The sequence below is a fragment of the Oncorhynchus mykiss genome, chromosome 10 (genome assembly GCF_057628025.1).
Source record: "Oncorhynchus mykiss isolate SJ-2025 chromosome 10, ASM5762802v1, whole genome shotgun sequence".
In the NCBI taxonomy this organism is placed as follows: Eukaryota; Metazoa; Chordata; class Actinopteri; order Salmoniformes; family Salmonidae; genus Oncorhynchus; species Oncorhynchus mykiss.
The window spans coordinates 77950644-77974036 of NC_143031.1; the positions used below are offsets into that span (position 1 = coordinate 77950644).

General features: G+C 47.1%; 1 protein-coding gene across 1 annotated transcript in view; it reads right to left on the minus strand.

The window, feature by feature from the left end:
• LOC110533220 (dynein, axonemal, heavy chain 6) overlaps nt 1–23393 on the minus strand; it is a 191597-nt gene that overhangs the window by 131624 nt on the left and 36580 nt on the right. Inside the window, exons 18-33 of the mRNA XM_090188666.1 lie at nt 21349–21462; nt 19584–19727; nt 17867–18022; nt 14742–14792; nt 14450–14662; nt 13867–14047; nt 13666–13762; nt 13267–13495; nt 10728–10892; nt 10436–10546; nt 9384–9509; nt 8972–9127; nt 5677–5838; nt 5183–5320; nt 4336–4503; nt 4018–4166 (exon numbers count right to left, since the gene is read on the minus strand). Coding sequence (XP_090044792.1) covers nt 4018–4166; nt 4336–4503; nt 5183–5320; nt 5677–5838; nt 8972–9127; nt 9384–9509; nt 10436–10546; nt 10728–10892; nt 13267–13495; nt 13666–13762; nt 13867–14047; nt 14450–14662; nt 14742–14792; nt 17867–18022; nt 19584–19727; nt 21349–21462 — 2360 coding nt within the window. The remainder of the gene's footprint in view (nt 1–4017; nt 4167–4335; nt 4504–5182; nt 5321–5676; nt 5839–8971; nt 9128–9383; nt 9510–10435; nt 10547–10727; nt 10893–13266; nt 13496–13665; nt 13763–13866; nt 14048–14449; nt 14663–14741; nt 14793–17866; nt 18023–19583; nt 19728–21348; nt 21463–23393) is intronic.

The window sequence follows — 23393 nt, forward strand, 5'->3', positions numbered from 1 at the left end:
CTACCCTAGACCAGTATAGAATAGCACCCCCTGTGGGTCCTACCCTAGACCAGTATAGAATAGCAGCCCTGTGGGTCCTACCCTAGACCAGTATAGAATAGCACCCCCTGTGGGTCCTACCCTAGACCAGTATAGAATAGCACCCCCTGTGGGTCCTACCCTAGACCAGTATAGAATAGCACCCCCTGTGGGTCCTACCCTAGACCAGTATAGAATAGCACCCCCTGTGGGTCCTACCCTAGACCAGTATAGAATAGCACCCCCTGTGGGTCCTACCCTAGACCAGTATAGAATAGCACCCCCTGTGGGTCCTACCCTAGACCAGTATAGAATAGCACCCCCTGTGGGTCCTACCCTAGACCAGTATAGAATAGCACCCCCTGTGGGTCCTACCCTAGACCAGTATAGAATAGCACCCCCTGTGGGTCCTACCCTAGACCAGTATAGAATAGCACCCCCTGTGGGTCCTACCCTAGACCAGTATAGAATAGCACCCCCTGTGGGTCCTACCCTAGACCAGTATAGAATAGCACCCCCTGTGGGTCCTACCCTAGACCAGTATAGAATAGCACCCCCTGTGGGTCCTACCCTAGACCAGTATAGAATAGCACCCCCTGTGGGTCCTACCCTAGACCAGTATAGAATAGCACCCCTGTGGGTCCTACCCTAGACCAGTATAGAATAGCACCCCCTGTGGGTCCTACCCTAGACCAGTATAGAATAGCACCCCCTGTGGGTCCTACCCTAGACCAGTATAGAATAGCACCCCCTGTGGGTCCTACCCTAGACCAGTATAGAATAGCACCCCCTGTGGGTCCTACCCTAGACCAGTATAGAATAGCACCCCCTGTGGGTCCTACCCTAGACCAGTATAGAATAGCACCCCCTGTGGGTCCTACCCTAGACCAGTATAGAATAGCACCCCCTGTGGGTCCTACCCTAGACCAGTATAGAATAGCACCCCCTGTGGGTCCTACCCTAGACCAGTATAGAATAGCACCCCCTGTGGGTTCTACCCTAGACCAGTATAGAATAGCACCCCCTGTGGGTCCTACCCTAGACCAGTATAGAATAGCACCCCCTGTGGGTCCTACCCTAGACCAGTATAGAATAGCACCCCCTGTGGGTCCTACCCTAGACCAGTATAGAATAGCACCCCCTGTGGGTCCTACCCTAGACCAGTATAGAATAGCACCCCCTGTGGGTCCTACCCTAGACCAGTATAGAATAGCACCCCCTGTGGGTCCTACCCTAGACCAGTATAGAATAGCACCCCCTGTGGGTCCTACCCTAGACCAGTATAGAATAGCACCCCCTGTGGGTCCTACCCTAGACCAGTATAGAATAGCACCCCCTGTGGGTCCTACCCTAGACCAGTATAGAATAGCACCCCCTGTGGGTCCTACCCTAGACCAGTATAGAATAGCACCCCCTGTGGGTCCTACCCTAGACCAGTATAGAATAGCACCCCCTGTGGGTCCTACCCTAGACCAGTATAGAATAGCACCCCCTGTGGGTCCTACCCTAGACCAGTATAGAATAGCACCCCCTGTGGGTCCTACCCTAGACCAGTATAGAATAGCACCCCCTGTGGGTCCTACCCTAGACCAGTATAGAATAGCACCCCCTGTGGGTCCTACCCTAGACCAGTATAGAATAGCACCCCCTGTGGGTCCTACCCTAGACCAGTATAGAATAGCACCCCCTGTGGGTCCTACCCTAGACCAGTATAGAATAGCACCCCCTGTGGGTCCTACCCTAGACCAGTATAGAATAGCACCCCCTGTGGGTCCTACCCTAGACCAGTATAGAATAGCACCCCCTGTGGGTCCTACCCTAGACCAGTATAGAATAGCACCCCCTGTGGGTCCTACCCTAGACCAGTATAGAATAGCACCCCCTGTGGGTCCTACCCTAGACCAGTATAGAATAGCACCCCCTGTGGGTCCTACCCTAGACCAGTATAGAATAGCACCCCCTGTGGGTCCTACCCTAGACCAGTATAGAATAGCACCCCCTGTGGGTCCTACCCTAGACCAGTATAGAATAGCACCCCCTGTGGGTCCTACCCTAGACCAGTATAGAATAGCACCCCCTGTGGGTCCTACCCTAGACCAGTATAGAATAGCACCCCCTGTGGGTCCTACCCTAGACCAGTATAGAATAGCACCCCCTGTGGGTCCTACCCTAGACCAGTATAGAATAGCACCCCCTGTGGGTCCTACCCTAGACCAGTATAGAATAGCACCCCCTGTGGGTCCTACCCTAGACCAGTATAGAATAGCACCCCCTGTGGGTCCTACCCTAGACCAGTATAGAATAGCACCCCCTGTGGGTCCTACCCTAGACCAGTATAGAATAGCACCCCCTGTGGGTCCTACCCTAGACCAGTATAGAATAGCACCCCCTGTGGGTCCTACCCTAGACCAGTATAGAATAGCACCCCCTGTGGGTCCTACCCTAGACCAGTATAGAATAGCACCCCCTGTGGGTCCTACCCTAGACCAGTATAGAATAGCACCCCCTGTGGGTCCTACCCTAGACCAGTATAGAATAGCACCCCCTGTGGGTCCTACCCTAGACCAGTATAGAATAGCACCCCCTGTGGGTCCTACCCTAGACCAGTATAGAATAGCACCCCCTGTGGGTCCTACCCTAGACCAGTATAGAATAGCACCCCCTGTGGGTCCTACCCTAGACCAGTATAGAATAGCACCCCCTGTGGGTCCTACCCTAGACCAGTATAGAATAGCACCCCCTGTGGGTCCTACCCTAGACCAGTATAGAATAGCACCCCCTGTGGGTCCTACCCTAGACCAGTATAGAATAGCACCCCCTGTGGGTCCTACCCTAGACCAGTATAGAATAGCACCCCCTGTGGGTCCTACCCTAGACCAGTATAGAATAGCACCCCCTGTGGGTCCTACCCTAGACCAGTATAGAATAGCACCCCCTGTGGGTCCTACCCTAGACCAGTATAGAATAGCACCCCCTGTGGGTCCTACCCTAGACCAGTATAGAATAGCACCCCCTGTGGGTCCTACCCTAGACCAGTATAGAATAGCACCCCCTGTGGGTCCTACCCTAGACCAGTATAGAATAGCAGCCCTGTGGGTCCTACCCTAGACCAGTATAGAATAGCACCCCCTGTGGGTCCTACCCTAGACCAGTATAGAATAGCACCCCCTGTGGGTCCTACCCTAGACCAGTATAGAATAGCACCCCCTGTGGGTCCTACCCTAGACCAGTATAGAATAGCACCCCCTGTGGGTCCTACCCTAGACCAGTATAGAATAGCACCCCCTGTGGGTCCTACCCTAGACCAGTATAGAATAGCACCCCCTGTGGGTCCTACCCTAGACCAGTATAGAATAGCACCCCCTGTGGGTCCTACCCTAGACCAGTATAGAATAGCACCCCCTGTGGGTCCTACCCTAGACCAGTATAGAATAGCACCCCCTGTGGGTCCTACCCTAGACCAGTATAGAATAGCACCCCCTGTGGGTCCTACCCTAGACCAGTATAGAATAGCACCCCCTGTGGGTCCTACCCTAGACCAGTATAGAATAGCACCCCCTGTGGGTCCTACCCTAGACCAGTATAGAATAGCACCCCCTGTGGGTCCTACCCTAGACCAGTATAGAATAGCACCCCCTGTGGGTCCTACCCTAGACCAGTATAGAATAGCACCCCCTGTGGGTCCTACCCTAGACCAGTATAGAATAGCACCCCCTGTGGGTCCTACCCTAGACCAGTATAGAATAGCACCCCCTGTGGGTCCTACCCTAGACCAGTATAGAATAGCACCCCCTGTGGGTCCTACCCTAGACCAGTATAGAATAGCACCCCCTGTGGGTCCTACCCTAGACCAGTATAGAATAGCACCCCTGTGGGTCCTACCCTAGACCAGTATAGAATAGCACCCCCTGTGGGTCCTACCCTAGACCAGTATAGAATAGCACCCCCTGTGGGTCCTACCCTAGACCGGTATAGAATAGCACCCCCTGTGGGTCCTACCCTGCCATGACGAGGACAGACTTGACGGCCCTCATGCCGAAGTCGTAGTGGTCCTGTTGGGAGAGCTGCTCTGAACACAGCTTGTACATCTGGGTCATCTTTCGGGCCAGAGTCTTACTGGACTCAAAACCCTCAGAGTAGAGGATCACCTAGAGGAGGAGAGAATGGAAGCATAGAGGAAGAGAGAATGGAAGCATGGAGGAGGAGAGAACGGAAGCATGGAGGGGGAGAAACGGAAGTCAATGATCTGGTCCCCAGCTACAAATGACCTCAGCATCGTAACACATCCCCAGCCCCCCCAGTAGCCCCCCCAGGTACCTCAGCGATCAGGGCATAGTTGGGCACCATCATGGCTATGGGTCTGAACAGGGCTTTGAGGTTGTCAGGGAGCTCAGTGCGTCCAGCGTAGCCCGGGTTCATAGTGATGAAGGCAGCACATGTCATCACCAGCTTGATCTCTCTGCCCTCAAACATGAACCTGGACAGCTACAAGACAGAGACCACATGACACGGAGGACTGAACCGGGGTTGTGAGCATCTACCGTGTCGTTTACTTAGGTAGAACGACATCACCGTGACAACAGGAACAGACGATTCTGTTAGTTAAACTACCTCTGTTACACTGAGGTCTGAAGAAACAGACCTGATATCCAGGCTTTAGTTCAGAGGGCTAACAACTTCTTCAGCCGAGCGGACATCAATCTTGCCTGACTGGTGTGATGGATGGAGGTTAGAACTAGGAAGGCTGTGGGTCACCAGGTGTAGCTATACCTTGGCCACATTCACATTGTGGATGGTGGTGAGTTGTAGGTACCAGTATATACTGTATTTGTGATATATTCCAGCAATAAGGCCCAAGGAGATGTGGTTATTGGCCAATATACCACGGCTAACGGCTGTTCTTAAGCACGACACAACGCAGAGTGCCTGGATACAGCCCTTAGCCGTGCTACATTGGCCATATACCACAAACCCAGGGTTGCCTTAATGCTATTATAAACTGCTTATCAACATAATTAGAGCAGTAAAAAATGTATGTTTTGTCATACCGGTAGTATACTGTCTAATATACCACGGATTTCAGCCAATCAGCATTCAGGGCTCGAACCACCCAGTTTCTAAATGTAAAGATATTGGGACAGGCAGGGGAAAGGGGAGGGTATACCTTGGCCATCTTGGCATTGCGGATAGTAATGAGTTGCTGGGCGATGACAGACAGCACCTCGATGTCGATGCGGTTAAACTCATCAAAACAACACCAGGCCCCTGATTGGGCCAGACCACTGAAGAACTTCCCCATCATCTACAACACAGACAGGTGATTGGTTAAGCAGATAGCAGGAATAAAACAGGATCCTTCATTATGAAGAAAGTCCACTGCTGTGGTGACACTGTCCCCTAGTGTTAGTGTCTGGGTAAAACAAAGACAATAGGAGAGAGGGAGACAGAGGGTTAGGATTAGAAGGGTAAAGGAAGAGAGGGAGAGAACAGGGTTCCCCAAACTCGGTTTGGTTCTTGCCCTAGCACTACACAGCTGATTGAAATAACCAACTCATCATCAGGCTCTGATTATTTGACTCAGCCGTGCAGTGCTGGGGCAGGACTGAGTTTGGGAAACCCTGGAATAGAAGGTTCTGTGCTGGTCAGTCTAATCAGTACCTTGTAGTCCAGTCCATCAGAACAGTTGAAGACAACACACTGGATGGACAGAGCCTTGGCCAGGTCCTTAGTGGTCTCCGTCTTCCCTGTTCCAGCTGGTCCTGCTGGAGCCCCACCAAGGTCTAACTGAAGAGCCCCCATCAGACACAGGTAGCAACGATCCTAGAGACATACAATGGGTTAATGGATGGAGAAATCCTAGAGAGAGACATACAACAGGTTAATGGATGGAGAGATCCTAGAGAGAGACATACAACAGGTTAATGGGTGGAGAGATCCCAGGGAGAGACATACAAGAGGTTAATTAATGGAGAGATCCTAGAGAGAGACATACAACAGGTTAATGGGTGGAGAGATCCTAGGGAGAGACATACAATAGGTTAATGAATGGAGAGATCCTAGAGAGAGACATACAACAGGTTAATGGATGGAGAGATCCTAGAGAGATACATAAAACAGGTTAATGGATGGAGAGATCCTAGAGAGATACATACAACAGCTTAATGGATGGAGAGATCCTAGAGAGAGACATACAACAGGTTAATGGATGGAGAGATCCTAGAGAGAGACAACAGGTTAATGTATGGAGAGATCCTAGAGAGATCCTAGAGAGATCCTAGAGAGATCCAAGAGAGAGACAACAGGTTAATGAATGGAGAGATCCTAGAGAGATCCTAGAGAGATACAACAGGTTAATGCATGGAGAGATCCTAGAGAGACACATACAACGGGTTAATGGATGGAGAGATCCTAGAGAGACACATACAATGGGTTAATGGATGGAGAGATCCTAGAGAGATACAACAGGTTAATGGATGGAGAGATCCTAGAGAGACACATACAACAGGTTAATGAATGGAGAGATCCTAGAGAGAGACATACAAGGGGTTAATGGATGGAGAGATCCGAGAGAGATCCTAGAGAGATACAACAGGTTAATGGATGGAGAGATCCTAGAGAGACACATACAACGGGTTAGTGGATGGAGAGATCCTAGAGAGATCCTAGAGAGATACAACAGGTTAATGGATGGAGAGATCCTAGAGAGATACAACAGGTTAATGGATGGAGAGATCCTAGAGAGAGACAACAGGTTAATGGATGGAGAGATCCTAGAGAGATACAACAGGTTAATGGATGGAGAGATCCTAGAGAGACACATACAACGGGTTAATGGATGGAGAGATCCTAGAGAGACGTACAACAGGTTAATGGATGGAGAGATCCTAGAGAGATACAACAGGTTAATGGATGGAGAGATCCTAGAGAGAGACAACAGGTTAATGGATGGAGAGATCCTAGAGAGATACAACAGGTTAATGGATGGAGAGATCCTAGAGAGATCCTAGAGAGACACATACAACGGGTTAATGGATGGAGAGATCCTAGAGAGACATACAACAGGTTAATGGATGGAGAGATCCTAGAGAGAGACAACAGGTTAATGGATGGAGAGATCCTAGAGAGAGACAACAGGTTAATAGATGGAGCGATCCTAGAGAGATCCTAGAGAGACACAATGGGTTAATGGATGGAGAGATACTAGACAGATCATAGAGAGATCCTAGAGAGATCCTAGAGAGACACAATGGGTTAATGGATGGAGAGATACTAGAGAGATCATAGAGAGATCCTAGAGAGACACAATGGGTTAATGGATGGAGAGATACTAGAGAGATCCTAGAGAAATCCTAGAGAGACATACAACGGGATTAATGGATGGAGAGATACTAGAGAGATCATAGAGAGATCCTAGAGAGACACAATGGGTTAATGGATGGAGAGATACTAGAGAGATCCTAGAGAGATCCTAGAGAGACATACAACGGGATTAATGGATGGAGAGATCCTACAGAGACAAAACGGGGTTGTGGAATTTATTTCCTTCTTAATGCATTTGAGCTAATCAGTTGTGTTGTGACAAATTAGGGGTGGTATACAGAAGATAGCCCTATTTTTGTGAAAGACCAAGTCCATAGTATGGCAAGAACAGCTTAAATAAGCAAAGAGAAACTACAGTCCATCATTACTTTAAGACATGAAGGTCAGTCAATCAGGAAAATTAAGAACTTTGAAAGTTTCTTCAAGTGCAGTCGCAAAAGCGATGATGAAACTGGCTCTCATGAGGACCGCCACAGGAAAGGAAGACCCAGAGTTACCTCTGCTACAGAGGACAAGTTCATTAGAGCTACCAGCCTCAGAAATTGCAGCCCAAATAGATGCTTCACAGAGTTCAAGTAACAGACATCTCAACATCAACTGTTCAGAGGAAACTGTGTAAATCAGGCCTTTGTGGTTGAATTGCTGGAAAGAAACCACTACTAAAGGACACCAATAAGAAGAAGAGACTTGCTTGGGCCAATAAACACAAGCAATGAACATTAGACTGGTGGAAATCTGTCCTTTGTTCTGATGACTCCAAATTTGAGATTTTTGGTTCCAACCGTCATGTCTTTGTGAGACGCAGGATAGTTGAACGGATGATCTCTGCATGTGTGGTTCCCACAGTGAAGCACGGAGGAAGAGGTGTGATGCTGTGGGGGTGCTTTGCTGGTGAAACTGTCTGTGATTTACTTAGAATTCAAGGCACACTTAACCAGCATGGTTACCACCACATTCTGCAGCGATACGCCATCCCATCTGGTTTGAGCTTAGTAGGACTATCATTTGTTTTTCAACAGGACAATGACCCAACACACCTCCAGGCTGTGTAAGAGCTATTTGACCAAGAAGGAGAGTGATGAAGTGCTGCATCAGATGACCTTGACCTCCACAATCACCCGACCTCAACCCAATTGAGATGGTTTGGGATGAGTTGGACCGCAGAGTGAAGAGCAGCCAACAAGTGCTCAGCATATGTGGGAACTCCTTCAAGACTGTTGGAAAATCATTCCAGGTGAAGCTGGTTGAGAGAATGCCAAGAGTGGGCAAAGCTGTCATCAAGGCAAAGGGTGACTACTTTGAAGAATCTCAAATATAAAATATATTTGGACTTAACTTAACTTTGAGACACGGAGGAACATGGGCATGTTAATCAAGGCATCCTGACACATATTTCCCCACGTAGTGCTTTTCTGATTTCCCCATGCAGTCTGATGAGGGAAAATGTCCCGAAGTGCAGGTGCACACACACACACACACCAAGACAATCATGCACAGAAGGATACCATCTGCAATGTCTTAGACTGTTGCTTTGATACATTGTTTGTCACTGTCTCGTGTGTGTGTGTGTGTGTGTGTGTGTGTGTGTGTGTGTGTGTGTGTGTGTGTGTGTGTGTGTGTGTGTGCGTGTTACCGTGAGTGGGGTGATGACGAGGCGAGGGCAGGCCCCCAGGTATTCATATCCATAGATGTAGGTGGACAGAGCCATCCTGGCCACACAGTTATCTAGGTCCAAGTCCCAGTAGTAACGCAGCTGCCTCTGCCACTCAAAGCTACTGCTGGAGTCAACCTACACACACACACACACACGCACGCACGCACGCACACACACACACACACACACACACACACAGACACAGACACAGACACACATACACACACACACACACGCACACACACACACACACACCCTTGGTCACTAATCAAGGTCAAGGCCAAATAAACTGTTATTTTTGATCAGACAAGTTGGATTTATGTAAAACTATCTTTTTGGAATGAACTACACTTCCCATGATGCAGTGGGTGGTTTGCAGGCCTTACAGTACCTTCCGGGCCACGAGGTCTGTGACAATGTCCCTGGCGTGCACGTCTACGGTGATGAGAGCTGTGATGATGTTACGGTGCAGGGTGGGGAGTTGGCCTCGAACCAGGGCTGCTAGGGCATTCAGCCTCTATAGACAGACAGACAGATAGATAGACAGACAGACAAGTAGGGAGGGAGGCAGGCAGACAGACAAGCAGACAGACAAGCAGACAGACAGATAAGTAGGGAGGGAGGCAGGCAGACAGACAGACAGGCAGACAGACAAGCAGACAGACAAGCAGACAGACAGATAAGTAGGGAGGGAGGCAGGCAGACAGACAAGCAGACAGACAGATTAGTAGGGAGGCAGGCAGGCAGACAGACAAGCAGACAGACAAGCAGACAGACAAGCAGACAGACAAATAAGTAGGGAGGGAGGCAGGCAGACAGACAAGCAGACAGACAAGCAGACAGACAGATAAGTAGGGAGGGAGGCAGGCAGACAGACAGGCAGACAGACAAGCAGACAGACAAGCAGACAGACAGATAAGTAGGGAGGGAGGCAGGCAGACAGACAAGCAGACAGACAGATAAGTAGGGAGGCAGGCATGCAGACAGACAAGCAGACAGACAAGCAGACAGACAAGCAGACAGACAGATAAGTAGGGAGGGAGGCAGGCAGAGAGACAAGCAGACAGACAAGTAGGGAGGGAGGCAGACAGACAGACAAGCAGACAGACAGATAAGCAGACAGACAGACAAGCAGACAGACAAGCAGACAGACAAGCAGACAGACAAGCAGACAGACAGATAAGTAGGGAGGGAGGCAGGCAGACAGACAAGCAGACAGACAGACAAGTAGGGAGGGAGGCAGACAGACAGACAAGCAGACAGACAGATAAGTAAGGAGGCAGGCAGACAGACAGACAAGCAGACAGACAAGCAGACAGACAGACACGAGGAGAATCATCAAATGATAAAAAACAAAAGTATTTCTATGAAGATAAGCATCTCTGTTCCAAGGTGTTGTCACCACTGTAGGCTGTTGAAAACAGTCATTGTGGACGGTCGTACATCAATGTTGACATATTCAAAGTCCTGCAGGGCCATGAAGTGGTCGTGGTCTCCCTCCAGACAGCCGTCCAGGTCTCTGCACCACATCAACTGACTGATGGTTAACACCACCTGGTGGACACAGAGGAACACTGCAGATGGACATTAACCTCTTACAGACACCAGGTTTACAACACATGATAAACATACAATAGGAATTCATTCATTTCTTCAGAGGCTACTCTCGTTGTTTGCTCTGGTAGTCAGCGATGGAGGTTAGTGTGTGTGTGTGTGTGTGTGTGTGTGTGTATACCTGTGAGGGGTGTCCAGCCACCACCCACTCCTCTCGTTCTTTACTCTGGTAGTCAGCGATGGAGGCCTTGCTGAGGCGGCGGAGGGAAGAGAACATGGCCTCCTCTACTTTACCCAGCCAGTCCTCTACGTTACCACGCGCCTTCAGACCTTTAGCCAGGCCCACCTACACACACACAGAATGAACACACACAAATACACACACACAGAATGAACACACACAAATACACACACACAGAATGAACACACACAAATACACACACACAGAATGAACAAACACAAATACACATACACAGAATGAACACACACAAATACACACACACCAAATATTGTAATGGAAGTCAAGGATAACATTTTCATTAAAAACTTTGTTACGTCCATCTTGACAACTGAAGATCCATCTGCAGTGACAGTGAAATAATCAACAGAGAGAAAGACAGGGAGGTCTCCTCTCCTTCAGGTGAGACCATGACCAGTTTATTACCTACCTTCTCTCTCTCAGGTGAGACCATGACCAGTATATTACCTACCTTCTCTCTCTCTCAGGTGAGACCATAACCAGTATATTACCTACCTTCTCTCTCTCTCAGGTGAGACCATGACCAGTATATTACCTACCTTCTCTCTCTCAGGTGATACCATGACCAGTATATTACCTACCTTCTCTCTCTCTCAGGTGAGACCATGACCAGTATATTACCTACCTTCTCTCTCTCAGGTGAGAACATAACCAGTATATTACCTACCTTCTCTCTCTCTCAGGTGAGACCATGACCAGTATATTACCTACCTTCTCTCTCCTTCAGGTGAGACCATGACCAGTATATTACCTACCTTCTCTCTCTCTCAGGTGAGACCATGACCAGTATATTACCTACCTTCTCTCTCCTTCAGGTGAGACCATGACCAGTATATTACCTACCTTCTCTCTCCTTCAGGTGAGACCATGACCAGTATATTACCTACCTTCTCTCTCTCAGGTGAGACCATGACCAGTATATTACCTACCTTCTCTCTCCTTCAGGTGAGACCATGACCCGTATATTACCTACCTTCTCTCTCCTTCAGGTGAGACCATGACCAGTATATTACCTACCTTCTCTCTCCTTCAGGTGAGACCATGACCAGTATATTACCTACCTTCTCTCTCCTTCAGGTGAGACCATGACCAGTATATTACCTACCTTCTCTCTCTCAGGTGAGACCATGACCAGTATATTACCTACCTTCTCTCTCCTTCAGGTGAGACCATGACCAGTATATTACCTACCTTCTCTCTCCTTCAGGTGAGACCATGACCAGTATATTACCTACCTTCTCTCTCTCTCAGGTGAGACCATGACCAGTATATTACCTACCTTCTCTCCTTCAGGTGAGACTATGACCAGTTTATTACCTATCTTCTCTCTCCTTCAGGTGAGACCATGACCAGTATATTACCTACCTTCTCTCCTTCAGGTGAGATCATGACCAGTATATTACCTACCTTCTCTCCTTCAGGTGAGACCAGGACCAGTATATTACCTACCTTATCTCTCTCTCAGGTGAGACCATGACCAGTATATTACCTACCTTCTCTCTCCTTCAGGTGAGACCATGACCAGTATATTACCTACCTTCTCTCTCCTTCAAGTGAGACCATGACCAGTATATTACCTACCTTCTCTCCTTCAGGTGAGACCATAACCAGTATATTACCTACCTTCTCTCCTTCAGGTGAGACCATGACCAGTATATTACCTTCTCTCCTTCAGGTGAGACCATGACCAGTATATTACCTTCTCTCCTTCAGGTGAGACCATGACCAGTATATTACCTTCTCTCCTTCAGGTGAGACCATAACCAGTATATTACCTACCTTCTCTCTCTCTCAGGTGAGACCATGACCAGTATATTACCTACCTTCTCTCTCCTTCAGGTGAGACCATGACCAGTATATTACCTACCTTCTCTCTCTCTCAGGTGAGACCATGACCAGTATATTACCTACCTTCTCTCTCTCTCTCAGGTGAGACCATGACCAGTATATTACCTTCTCTCTCTCTCAGGTGAGACCATGACCAGTATATTACCTACCTTCACTCTCTCAGGTGAGACCATGACCAGTTTATTACCTACCTTCTCTCTCTCTCTCTCAGGTGAGACCATGACCAGTATATTACCTTCTCTCTCTCAGGTGAGACCATGACCAGTATATTACCTTCTCTCTCTCAGGTGAGACCATGACCAGTTTATTACCTACCTTCTCTCTCTCTCTCTCAGGTGAGACCATGACCAGTATATTACCTTCTCTCTCTCAGGTGAGACCATGACCAGTATATTACCTACCTTCTCTCCTTCAGGTGAGACTATGACCAGTATATTACCTACCTTCTCTCTCCTTCAGGTGAGACCATGACCAGTATATTACCTACCTTCTCTCTCTCAGGTGAGACCATGACCAGTATATTACCTACCTCCTCTCCTTCAGGTGAGATCATGACCAGTATATTACCTACCTTCTCTCTCTCAGGTGAGACCATAACCAGTATATTATCTACCTTCTCTCCTTCAGGTGATACCATGGCCAGAATGTCGTTGCTGTAGACCTTCTCCTGTTCTCCGTCTGCCGGCTGGGTTGTCATGGCGCCGGGGGGCGGAGGGGGCAGCAGGGCGAACTCCAGGCGGGCGATAGCATCAAAACACTTCCTGAGGTGGGGCTGAACGGCCTGGGGGTTCCTGGTCTGAGCCAAGATCTCCAGGAGCTCATCGTTGGACAGGAAGTAGAACCTGGGAACGGTACCGAGAGGCGGACACGTTGATTCATGAAGTGTCTTCCAACATTTCACCACAGGGAACATCACAACACAGTGAGACATGACATCAGCAGATTAACCAAGTGGTTCAGACGTTGACCACCAATCCTGGTCCTAGAGAGATACATGCAGACAGCAGAGTACCTGGGGAAGATGACTCTCTTGGACTCCAGGTAGGCCTCCAGACACTTCTGGATCTGGTCTAGCAGGGCGTTGTTGTTCTGGAAGATCTCCAGCAGACCTGTAGAGAGACAAAGAGAACAGGGGAGGGGAGGGGGGGTGATACCCCTCTCTCTCTCTCTCTCTGAGTGTGTGAGTGTGTGTGTGAGAGAGAGAGTTAGTTACCTGGCTGTGTAGCAGCCCTCAGAGCATTGGGAAGCCTGTTGACCTTCCTCATAATCTCCTTCCAGGACTTGTCCACCTGGAGGAACATCTTGGCTTCAGCAGGAAGCTGTCTCTGGATGTCTGGAGCACTGAAGATACTCTCCAGATACAGCCAGTTACGCTGACACGTCAGCCACTCTTCCTACAGGAGGGAGGGAGGGAGGGAGGGAGGGAGGGAGGGAGGGAGGGCGCGAGAGAGCGAGAGAGAGAGAGGGAGAGCGAGAGAGGGAGAGCAAGAGAGCGAGAGAGGGAGAGCGAGCGAGTGAGGGAGAGCGTGAGCGCGAGAGAGCGAGAGCGAGAGAGCGAGAGAGAGAGAGAGAGAGGTACATCAGTGAGAGAAAGAGGGATAGGATTAGAAGGGTAGAGGGGGAGAAGGAGGAGAGAATTACCTAGCATTTGATACATGACCATTTGCATTTGATACATGACCATTTGGCGTATAAAACAGCATCATCACACAGTCCCATCCATTTGATCTGGTCTCTAGTCTCTCACCTTGAGTTTAGCCAAAACAGTAAATGAATGTGATTGGTCTCGGTCTCACCAGTGTCTGGCTGAAGAGGTTTAGCTGCCTCTGCCACTCGTCTACTCTGGTCTTGATGGGGCCGACGTAGCGAGAGGACGCCACCGTGGCCATGTTGATGGTACTGTCATCCAGCAGCACCTGAATGTCATCAGTTCCTCCCAGGATGAACAGGTCTTTAGAGTCCCGGTGGGAGAGAACCGGAAACTCCGTGGTCTTCCAGGAATCCTCAACCTACACAGTGGGGTCGAGTTTAGACAATAGGAATTACAGGAAGTAGAACTACAACATGTTCTTCCTGGGTCTTTCCTACCTTTTTAAGGATGGTCTCCAGCGATGCCTCTCCTGAAGCCTGTCCTGACACCTGGAAGAGGAGAACCAGACTGGGTCAAACACTTTACTGTACAGCTTCTGTTTGGCCTGGTTCACCTGCTACAACGGAATGGATACAACTACATCAACAAGTCTGTTGTTGGTACCTCCTGTATGTCCATGTCATAGCAGATGTTACCTCCTGTATGTCCATGTCATAGCAGATGTTACCTCCTGTATGTCCATGTCATAGCAGATGTTACCTCCTGTATGTCCATGTCATAGCAGATGTTACCTCCTGTATGTCCATGTCATAGCAGATGTTACCTCCTGTATGTCCATGTCATAGCAGATGTTACCTCCTGTATGTCCATGTCATAGCAGATGTTACCTCCTGTATGTCCATGTCATAGCAGAGGGAGGGTGTTACCTCCTGTATGTCCATGTCATAGCAGAGGGAGGGTGGTACCTCCTGTATGTCCATGTCATAGCAGAGGGAGGGTGTTACCTCCTGTATGTCCATGTCATAGCAGAGGGAGGGTGTTACCTCCTGTATGTCCATGTCATAGCAGATGTTACCTCCTGTATGTCCATGTCATAGCAGAGGGAGGGTGTTACCTCCTGTATGTCCATGTCATAGCAGAGGGAGGGTGTTACCTCCTGTATGTCCATGTCATAGCAGAGGGAGGGTGGTACCTCCTGTATGTCCATGTCATAGCAGAGGGAGGGTGTTACCTCCTGTATGTCCATGTCATAGCAGAGGGAGGGTGTTACCTCCTGTATGTCCATGTCATAGCAGAGGGAGGGTGGTACCTCCTGTATGTCCATGTCATAGCAGAGGGAGGGTGTTACCTCCTGTATGTCCATGTCATAGCAGAGGGAGGGTGTTACCTCCTGTAAGTCCATGTCATAGCAGATGCTACCTCCTGTATGTCCATGTCATAGCAGAGGGAGGGTGTTACCTCCTGTATGTCCATGTCATAGCAGAGGGAGGGTGGTCCCTCCTGTATGTCCATGTCATAGCAGAGGGAGGGTGTTACCTCCTGTATGTCCATGTCATAGCAGATGTTACCTCCTGTATGTCCATGTCATAGCAGATGTTACCTCCTGTATGTCCATGTCATAGCAGATGTTACCTCCTGTATGTCCATGTCATAGCAGGTGTTACCTCCTGTATGTCCATGTCATAGCAGATGTTACCTCCTGTATGTCCATGTCATAGCAGATGTTACCTCCTGTATGTCCATGTCATAGCAGATGTTACCTCCTGTATGTCCATGTCATAGCAGGTGTTACCTCCTGTATGTCCATGTCATAGCAGATGTTACCTCCTGTATGTCCATGTCATAGCAGATGTTACCTCCTGTATGTCCATGTCATAGCAGGTGTTACCTCCTGTATGTCCATGTCATAGCAGGTGTTACCTCCTGTATGTCCATGTCATAGCAGGTGTTACCTCCTGTATGTCCATGTCATAGCAGATGTTACCTCCTGTATGTCCATGTCATAGCAGATGGTACCTTCTGTATGTCCATGTCATAGCAGAGGGAGGGTGTTACCTCCTGTATGTCCATGTCATAGCAGAGGGAGGGTGGTACCTCCTGTATGTCCATGTCATAGCAGAGGGAGGGTGGTACCTCCTGTATGTCCATGTCATAGCAGACGTTACCTCCTGTATGTCCATGTCATAGCAGATGTTACCTCCTGTATGTCCATGTCATAGCAGATGTTACCTCCTGTATGTCCATGTCATAGCAGATGTTACCTCCTGTATGTCCATGTCATAGCAGATGTTACCTCCTGTATGTCCATGTCATAGCAGATGTTACCTCCTGTATGTCCATGTCATAGCAGGTGTTACCTCCTGTATGTCCATGTCATAGCAGATGTTACCTCCTGTATGTCCATGTCATAGCAGATGTTACCTCCTGTATGTCCATGTCATAGCAGATGTTACCTCCTGTATGTCCATGTCATAGCAGATGTTACCTCCTGTATGTCCATGTCATAGCAGATGTTACCTCCTGTATGTCCATGTCATAGCAGGTGTTACCTCCTGTATGTCCATGTCATAGCAGATGTTACCTCCTGTATGTCCATGTCATAGCAGATGTTACCTCCTGTATGTCCATGTCATAGCAGAGGGAGGGTGGTACCTCCTGTATGTCCATGTCATAGCAGATGTTACCTCCTGTATGTCCATGTCATAGCAGATGTTACCTCCTGTGTGTCCATGTCATAGCAGGTGTTACCTCCTGTATGTCCATGTCATAGCAGATGTTACCTCCTGTATGTCCATGTCATAGCAGATGTTACCTCCTGTATGTCCATGTCATAGCAGAGGGAGGGTGGTACCTCCTGTATGTCCATGTCATAGCAGATGTTACCTCCTGTATGTCCATGTCATAGCAGATGTTACCTCCTGTATGTCCATGTCATAGCAGGTGTTACCTCCTGTATGTCCATGTCATAGCAGATGTTACCTCCTGTATGTCCATGTCATAGCAGATGTTACCTCCTGTATGTCCATGTCATAGCAGAGGGAGGGTGGTACCTCCTGTATGTCCATGTCATAGCAGATGTTACCTCCTGTATGTCCATGTCATAGCAGATGTTACCTCCTGTATGTCCATGTCATAGCAGATGTTACCTCCTGTATGTCCATGTCATAGCAGGTGTTACCTCCTGTATGTCCATGTCATAGCAGATGTTACCTCCTGTATGTCCATGTCATAGCAGATGTTACCTCCTGTATGTCCATGTCATAGCAGAGGGAGGGTGGTACCTCCTGTATGTCCATGTCATAGCAGATGTTACCTCCTGTATGTCCATGTCATAGCAGGTGTTACCTCCTGTATGTCCATGTCATAGCAGATGTTACCTCCTGTATGTCCATGTCATAGCAGATGTTACCTCCTGTATGTCCATGTCATAGCAGAGGGAGGGTGGTACCTCCTGTATGTCCATGTCATAGCAGATGTTACCTCCTGTATGTCCATGTCATAGCAGGTGTTACCTCCTGTATGTCCATGTCATAGCAGATGTTACCTCCTGTATGTCCATGTCATAGCAGAGGGAGGGTGTTACCTCCTGTATGTCCATGTCTTAGCAGAGGGAGGGTGTTACCTCCTGTATCGCTTCGCTGTAGCTGAAGATGTTGAGTCCCTCTAGAGAGGCCAGAGTTTGAGGTTCCTCCAGGAGACTGGCCTCTATGACGGCCTCCAGAATCTCCCAGTGTCTGCCCTTCAGACACGGGTTACGCAGGTCTGTGATCACTGGGAGCTGGAGGGAGAAAAGACACACACGTTACACACACCCACAGCCAGGTAACACACACACACTCACACCCACAGCCAGGTAACACACACACACCCACAGCCAGGTAACACACACACACCCACACCCAGGTAACACACACACACACACACCCACAGCCAGGTAACACACACACACTCACACCCACAGCCAGGTAACACACACACACCCACACCCAGGTAACACACACACACACACAGCCAGGTAACCTACACACACCCACAGCCAGGTAACACACACACACCCACAGCCAGGTAACACACACACACACACACACACAGCCAGGTAACACACACACACACCCACAGCCAGGTAACACACACACACAGCCAGGTAACACACACACACCCCCACACCCACAGCCAGGTAACACACACACACACACCCACAGCCAGGTAACACACACACACACACACCCACAGCCAGGTAACACACACACACACACACACAGCCAGGTAACACACACCCACAGCCAGGTAACACACACCCACAGCCAGGTAACACACACACACCCACAGCCATGTAACACACACACACACACCCACAGCCAGGTAACACACACGTTACACACACCCACAGCCAGGTAACACACACGTTACACACACCCACAGCCAGGTAACACACACACACTGAGTGTACAAAACATTAGCAACACCTTCCTAATATTGAGTTGCCACCCCTTCTGACCTCAGAACAGCCTCAATTCATCAGGACATGGACTCTACCAGGTGTGGAAAGCGTTCCACAGGGAAGCTGGCCTAAGTTGACTCCAATGCTTCCCACAGTTGTGTCAAGTTGGCTGGATGTCCTTTAAGTGGTGGACCATTCTTGTTACACACAGGAAACTGTTGAGCATGAAAAACCTAGCAGCGTTGCAGTTCTTGACACACTCAAACTGGTGCACCTGGCTCCAACTACCATACCCCGTTCACACACTTAAATCTGTTGTCTTGTCCATTCACCCTCTGAATGGCACACACAATCCATGTCTCAATTGTCTCAAGGCTTAAACATCCTTCTTTAACCCGTCTCCTCCCCTTCATCTACACTGATTGAAGTGGATTTAACAAGTGACATCAATAAGGGATCATAGCTTTCACCTGGATTCACCTGGTCAGTCTGTCATGGAGAGAGCAGGTGTTCCTAATGTTTGTTCACTCATGCATATACAGTACATTACAGACCGTAACAAAAAACAACCTTCTGTCACACATCATATCGACATCAACTGGAGAGAATCATCCTACACACACACACATCATATCAACATCAACTGGAGAGAATCATCCTACACAACACACATCATATCGACATCAACTGGAGAGAATCATCCTACACAACACACATCATATCGACATCAACTGGAGAGAATCATCCTACACAACACACATCATATCGACAGCAACTGGAGAGAATCATCCTACACAACACACATCATATCGACATCAACTGGAGAGAATCATCCTACACAACACACATCATATCGACATCAACTGGAGAGAATCATCCTACACAACACACATCATACCTTCTCTCTCATGCCCTCAACGTGCTCTTTGAGTCGTGGAACCACACTGTTGGGTGGCAGGCCTTTCTCCAGCTGGTTCACACACTTGGCATATTTATTGACCTGGGCACTCAGAGTCTCTGGGTCCAACTCCTCAAACTTACACTGGGAGGGAGAGAGAGAAGGACAGGTGGGGTATACTACTGTTATTACATACACTGAGAAGACAGGTGGAGTATACTACTGTTATTACATACACTGAGAAGACACGTGGAGTATACTACTGTTATTACATACACTGAGAAGACAGGTGGGGTATACTACTGTTATTACATACACTGAGAAGACACGTGGAGTATACTACTGTTATTACATACACTGAGAAGACAGGTGGTGTATACTACTGTTATTACATACACTGAGAAGACAGGTGGTGTATACTACTGCTATTACATACACTGAGAAGACACGTGGAGTATACTACTGTTATTACATACACTGAGAAGACAGGTGGTGTATACTACTGTTATTACATACACTGAGAAGACACATGGAGTATACTACTGTTATTACATACACTGAGAAGACAGGTGGAGTATACTACTGTTATTACATACACTGAGAAGACAGGTGGTGTATACTACTGTTATTACATACACTGAGAAGACACGTGAGTATACTACTGTTATTACATACACTGAGAAGACACGTGGAGTATACTACTGTTATTACATACACTGAGAAGACAGGTGGAGTATACTACTGTTATTACATACACTGAGAAGACAGGTGGAGTATACTACTGTTATTACATACACTGAGAAGACAGGTGGAGTATACTACTGTTATTACATACACTGAGAAGACAGGTGGTGTATACTACTGTTATTACATACACTGAGAAGACACGTGAGTATACTACTGTTATTACATACACTGAGAAGACAGGTGGAGTATACTACTGTTATTACATACACTGAGAAGACAGGTGGAGTATACTACTGTTATTACATACACTGAGAAGACAGGTGGTGTATACTACTGTTATTACATACACTGAGAAGACAGGTGGAGTATACTGCTGTTATTACATACACTGAGAAGACAGGTGGAGTATACTACTGTTATTACATACACTGAGAAGACAGGTGGAGTATACTACTGTTATTACATACACTGAGAAGACAGGTGGAGTATACTACTGTTATTACATACACTGAGAAGACAGGTGGAGTATACTACTGTTATTACATACACTGAGAAGACAGGTGGAGTATACTACTGTTATTACATACACTGAGAAGACAGGTGGAGTATACTACTGTTATTACATACACTGAGAAGACAGGTGGAGTATACTGCTGTTATTACATACACTGAGAAGACATGTGGAGTATACTACTGTTATTACATACACTGAGAAGACAGGTGGAGTATACTGCTGTTATTACATACACTGAGAAGACAGGTGGAGTATACTACTGTTATTACATACACTGAGAAGACAGGTGGAGTATACTACTGTTATTACATACACTGAGAAGACAGGTGGAGTATACTACTGTTATTACATACACTGAGAAGGAAGACACACAGGCAGAATATGTTGCTGTAGCCTCATTTTCGGACACAATCGCATTAACTTTTGCAGCGTGGTCAGAATGCAAAAGGTGAGACTTTGAGACAGCGAAGAATAGAGGAACAATCCCCTTTGTCAGAAGTGTATGGTAGGGAACACAGTGTCGTGTGTGTGATATCTAACCCCCTGCATGGTTCCATACTGTACCTCCATCCAGCCGGCCTGCAGGGCGTCCCACTCCTCCAGAGAGTCCCACAGCAGCTGTTTCAGTTTCACCTCCGCACTCAGCTCCTCTAACGCCTCGTACTTAGTCACCTCCACCTACAGAGGCAAGGGGTTAGAGGTCAGAGAGGGATGACTCATCTCTTCTTAGGCCTCGTACTTAGTCACCTCCACCTACAGAGGTCAGGGGTTAGAGCTCAGAGAGGGGTCACTCATCTCCACTAACACCTCATACTTAGTCACCTCCACCTACAGAGGTCAGGGGTTAGAGCTCAGAGAGGGGTCACTCATCTCCACTAACGCCTCATACTTAGTCACCTCCACCTACAGAGGTCAGGGGTTAGAGCTCAGAGAGGGGTCACTCATCTCCACTAACGCCTCATACTTAGTCACCTCCACCTACAGAGGCAAGGGGTTAGAGGTCAGAGAGGGGTCACTCATCTCCACTAACGCCTCATACTTAGTCATCTCCACCTTCAGAAGCAAGGGGTTAGAGGTCAGAGAGGAACAACTCATCTCCACTAACGCCTCGTACTTAGTCACCTCAACCTACAGAGGCAAGGGGTTAGAAGTCAGAGAGGGGTGACTCTACTTGAGGGTAGTGGACAAGACGGGTGCCAAGGCCAGGGAGAAAGGGGTCAATGAGGGATAGAGAATATAGGCATCCTTTGAAAGAGACACCTAATCTGAATTGCCTCAATCAATGCACATCCAGGTGTGAAAAAGTGCCAAAGGGAAGATACTTAAACGCACAACAGTAAGTTACTCTACATTTAACTATACTGTTTCTCTCAAGGAACAATGGTGAAAAGTGGTGTTTTACTGTCCTCTAGTGGTCAGAAGACGTACTGTATCCTATTACTCTGCATCTATGTATTGAATCGTATAGTATTGTATTGTATAGTATCGTATTGTAGAATATTGTATAGTATGGTATAGTACGGTATAGTATGGTATTGTATAGCATGGTATTGTATTATATCGTATTGTATAGTATGGTGTTGTATAGTATTGTATTGTAGAACATTGTACTGTATAGTATTGTATGGTATAGTATGGCACTGTAGAATATTGCATTACATAGCATAGTATGGTATAGTATGGTATGGCATAGTATAGTATTGTAAAGTATTGTATAGTATTGTATTGCATAGTATGGTATTGCATAGTATTATATAGTATGCCGTTGTATAGTATTGTACAGTATGGTCTAGGGTAGTATGGTGTAGCATAGTATGGTATTGTAGAATATTGTATTGTATAGTATGGTATAGTATTGTATTGTATAGTATGGTTTAGCATGGTATAGTATGGTATGGTATAGTATTGTATAGTATGGTATTGTAGAATATTGTATTACATAATATAGTATGGTATAGTATGGTATCGTATAGTATGGTATTGTAGAATATTGTATTGTATTGTACGGTATGGTATAGTATGGTATTGTATAGTATTGTATAGTATGGTATTGTATGGTATAGTACGGTATAGTATGGTATTGCATAGTATTGTATAGTATTGTATAGTATTGTATGGTATGGTATAGTATGGTATAGTACGGTATAGTATGGTATTGCATAGTATTGTATAGTATTGTAGAATATCGTATTGTATAGTATCGTATAGTATGGTATTGTATAGCCTGGTATTGTAGAATATTGTATTGTATAGTATCGTATAGTATTGTATTGTATAGTATTGTATTGTAGAATATTGTATTGTATAGTATGGTATAGTATGATATCGTATAGTATGGCATTGTATAGTATGGTGTAGTATGGTATAGTATTGTATAGTATTGTAGAATATTGTATAGTACCATATAGTATGGTATTGTATAGTATGCTATTGTATAGTATTGTATGGTATTGTATAGTATGGTAGTGTAGAATATTGTCTTGTATAGTATGGTATAGTATGATATAGTATGGTATTGTATATTATCGTATTGCAGAATATTGTATTGTATAGTATAGTATGGTATAGTATGGTATTGTATAGTATGGTAGTGTAGGATATTGTTTGTA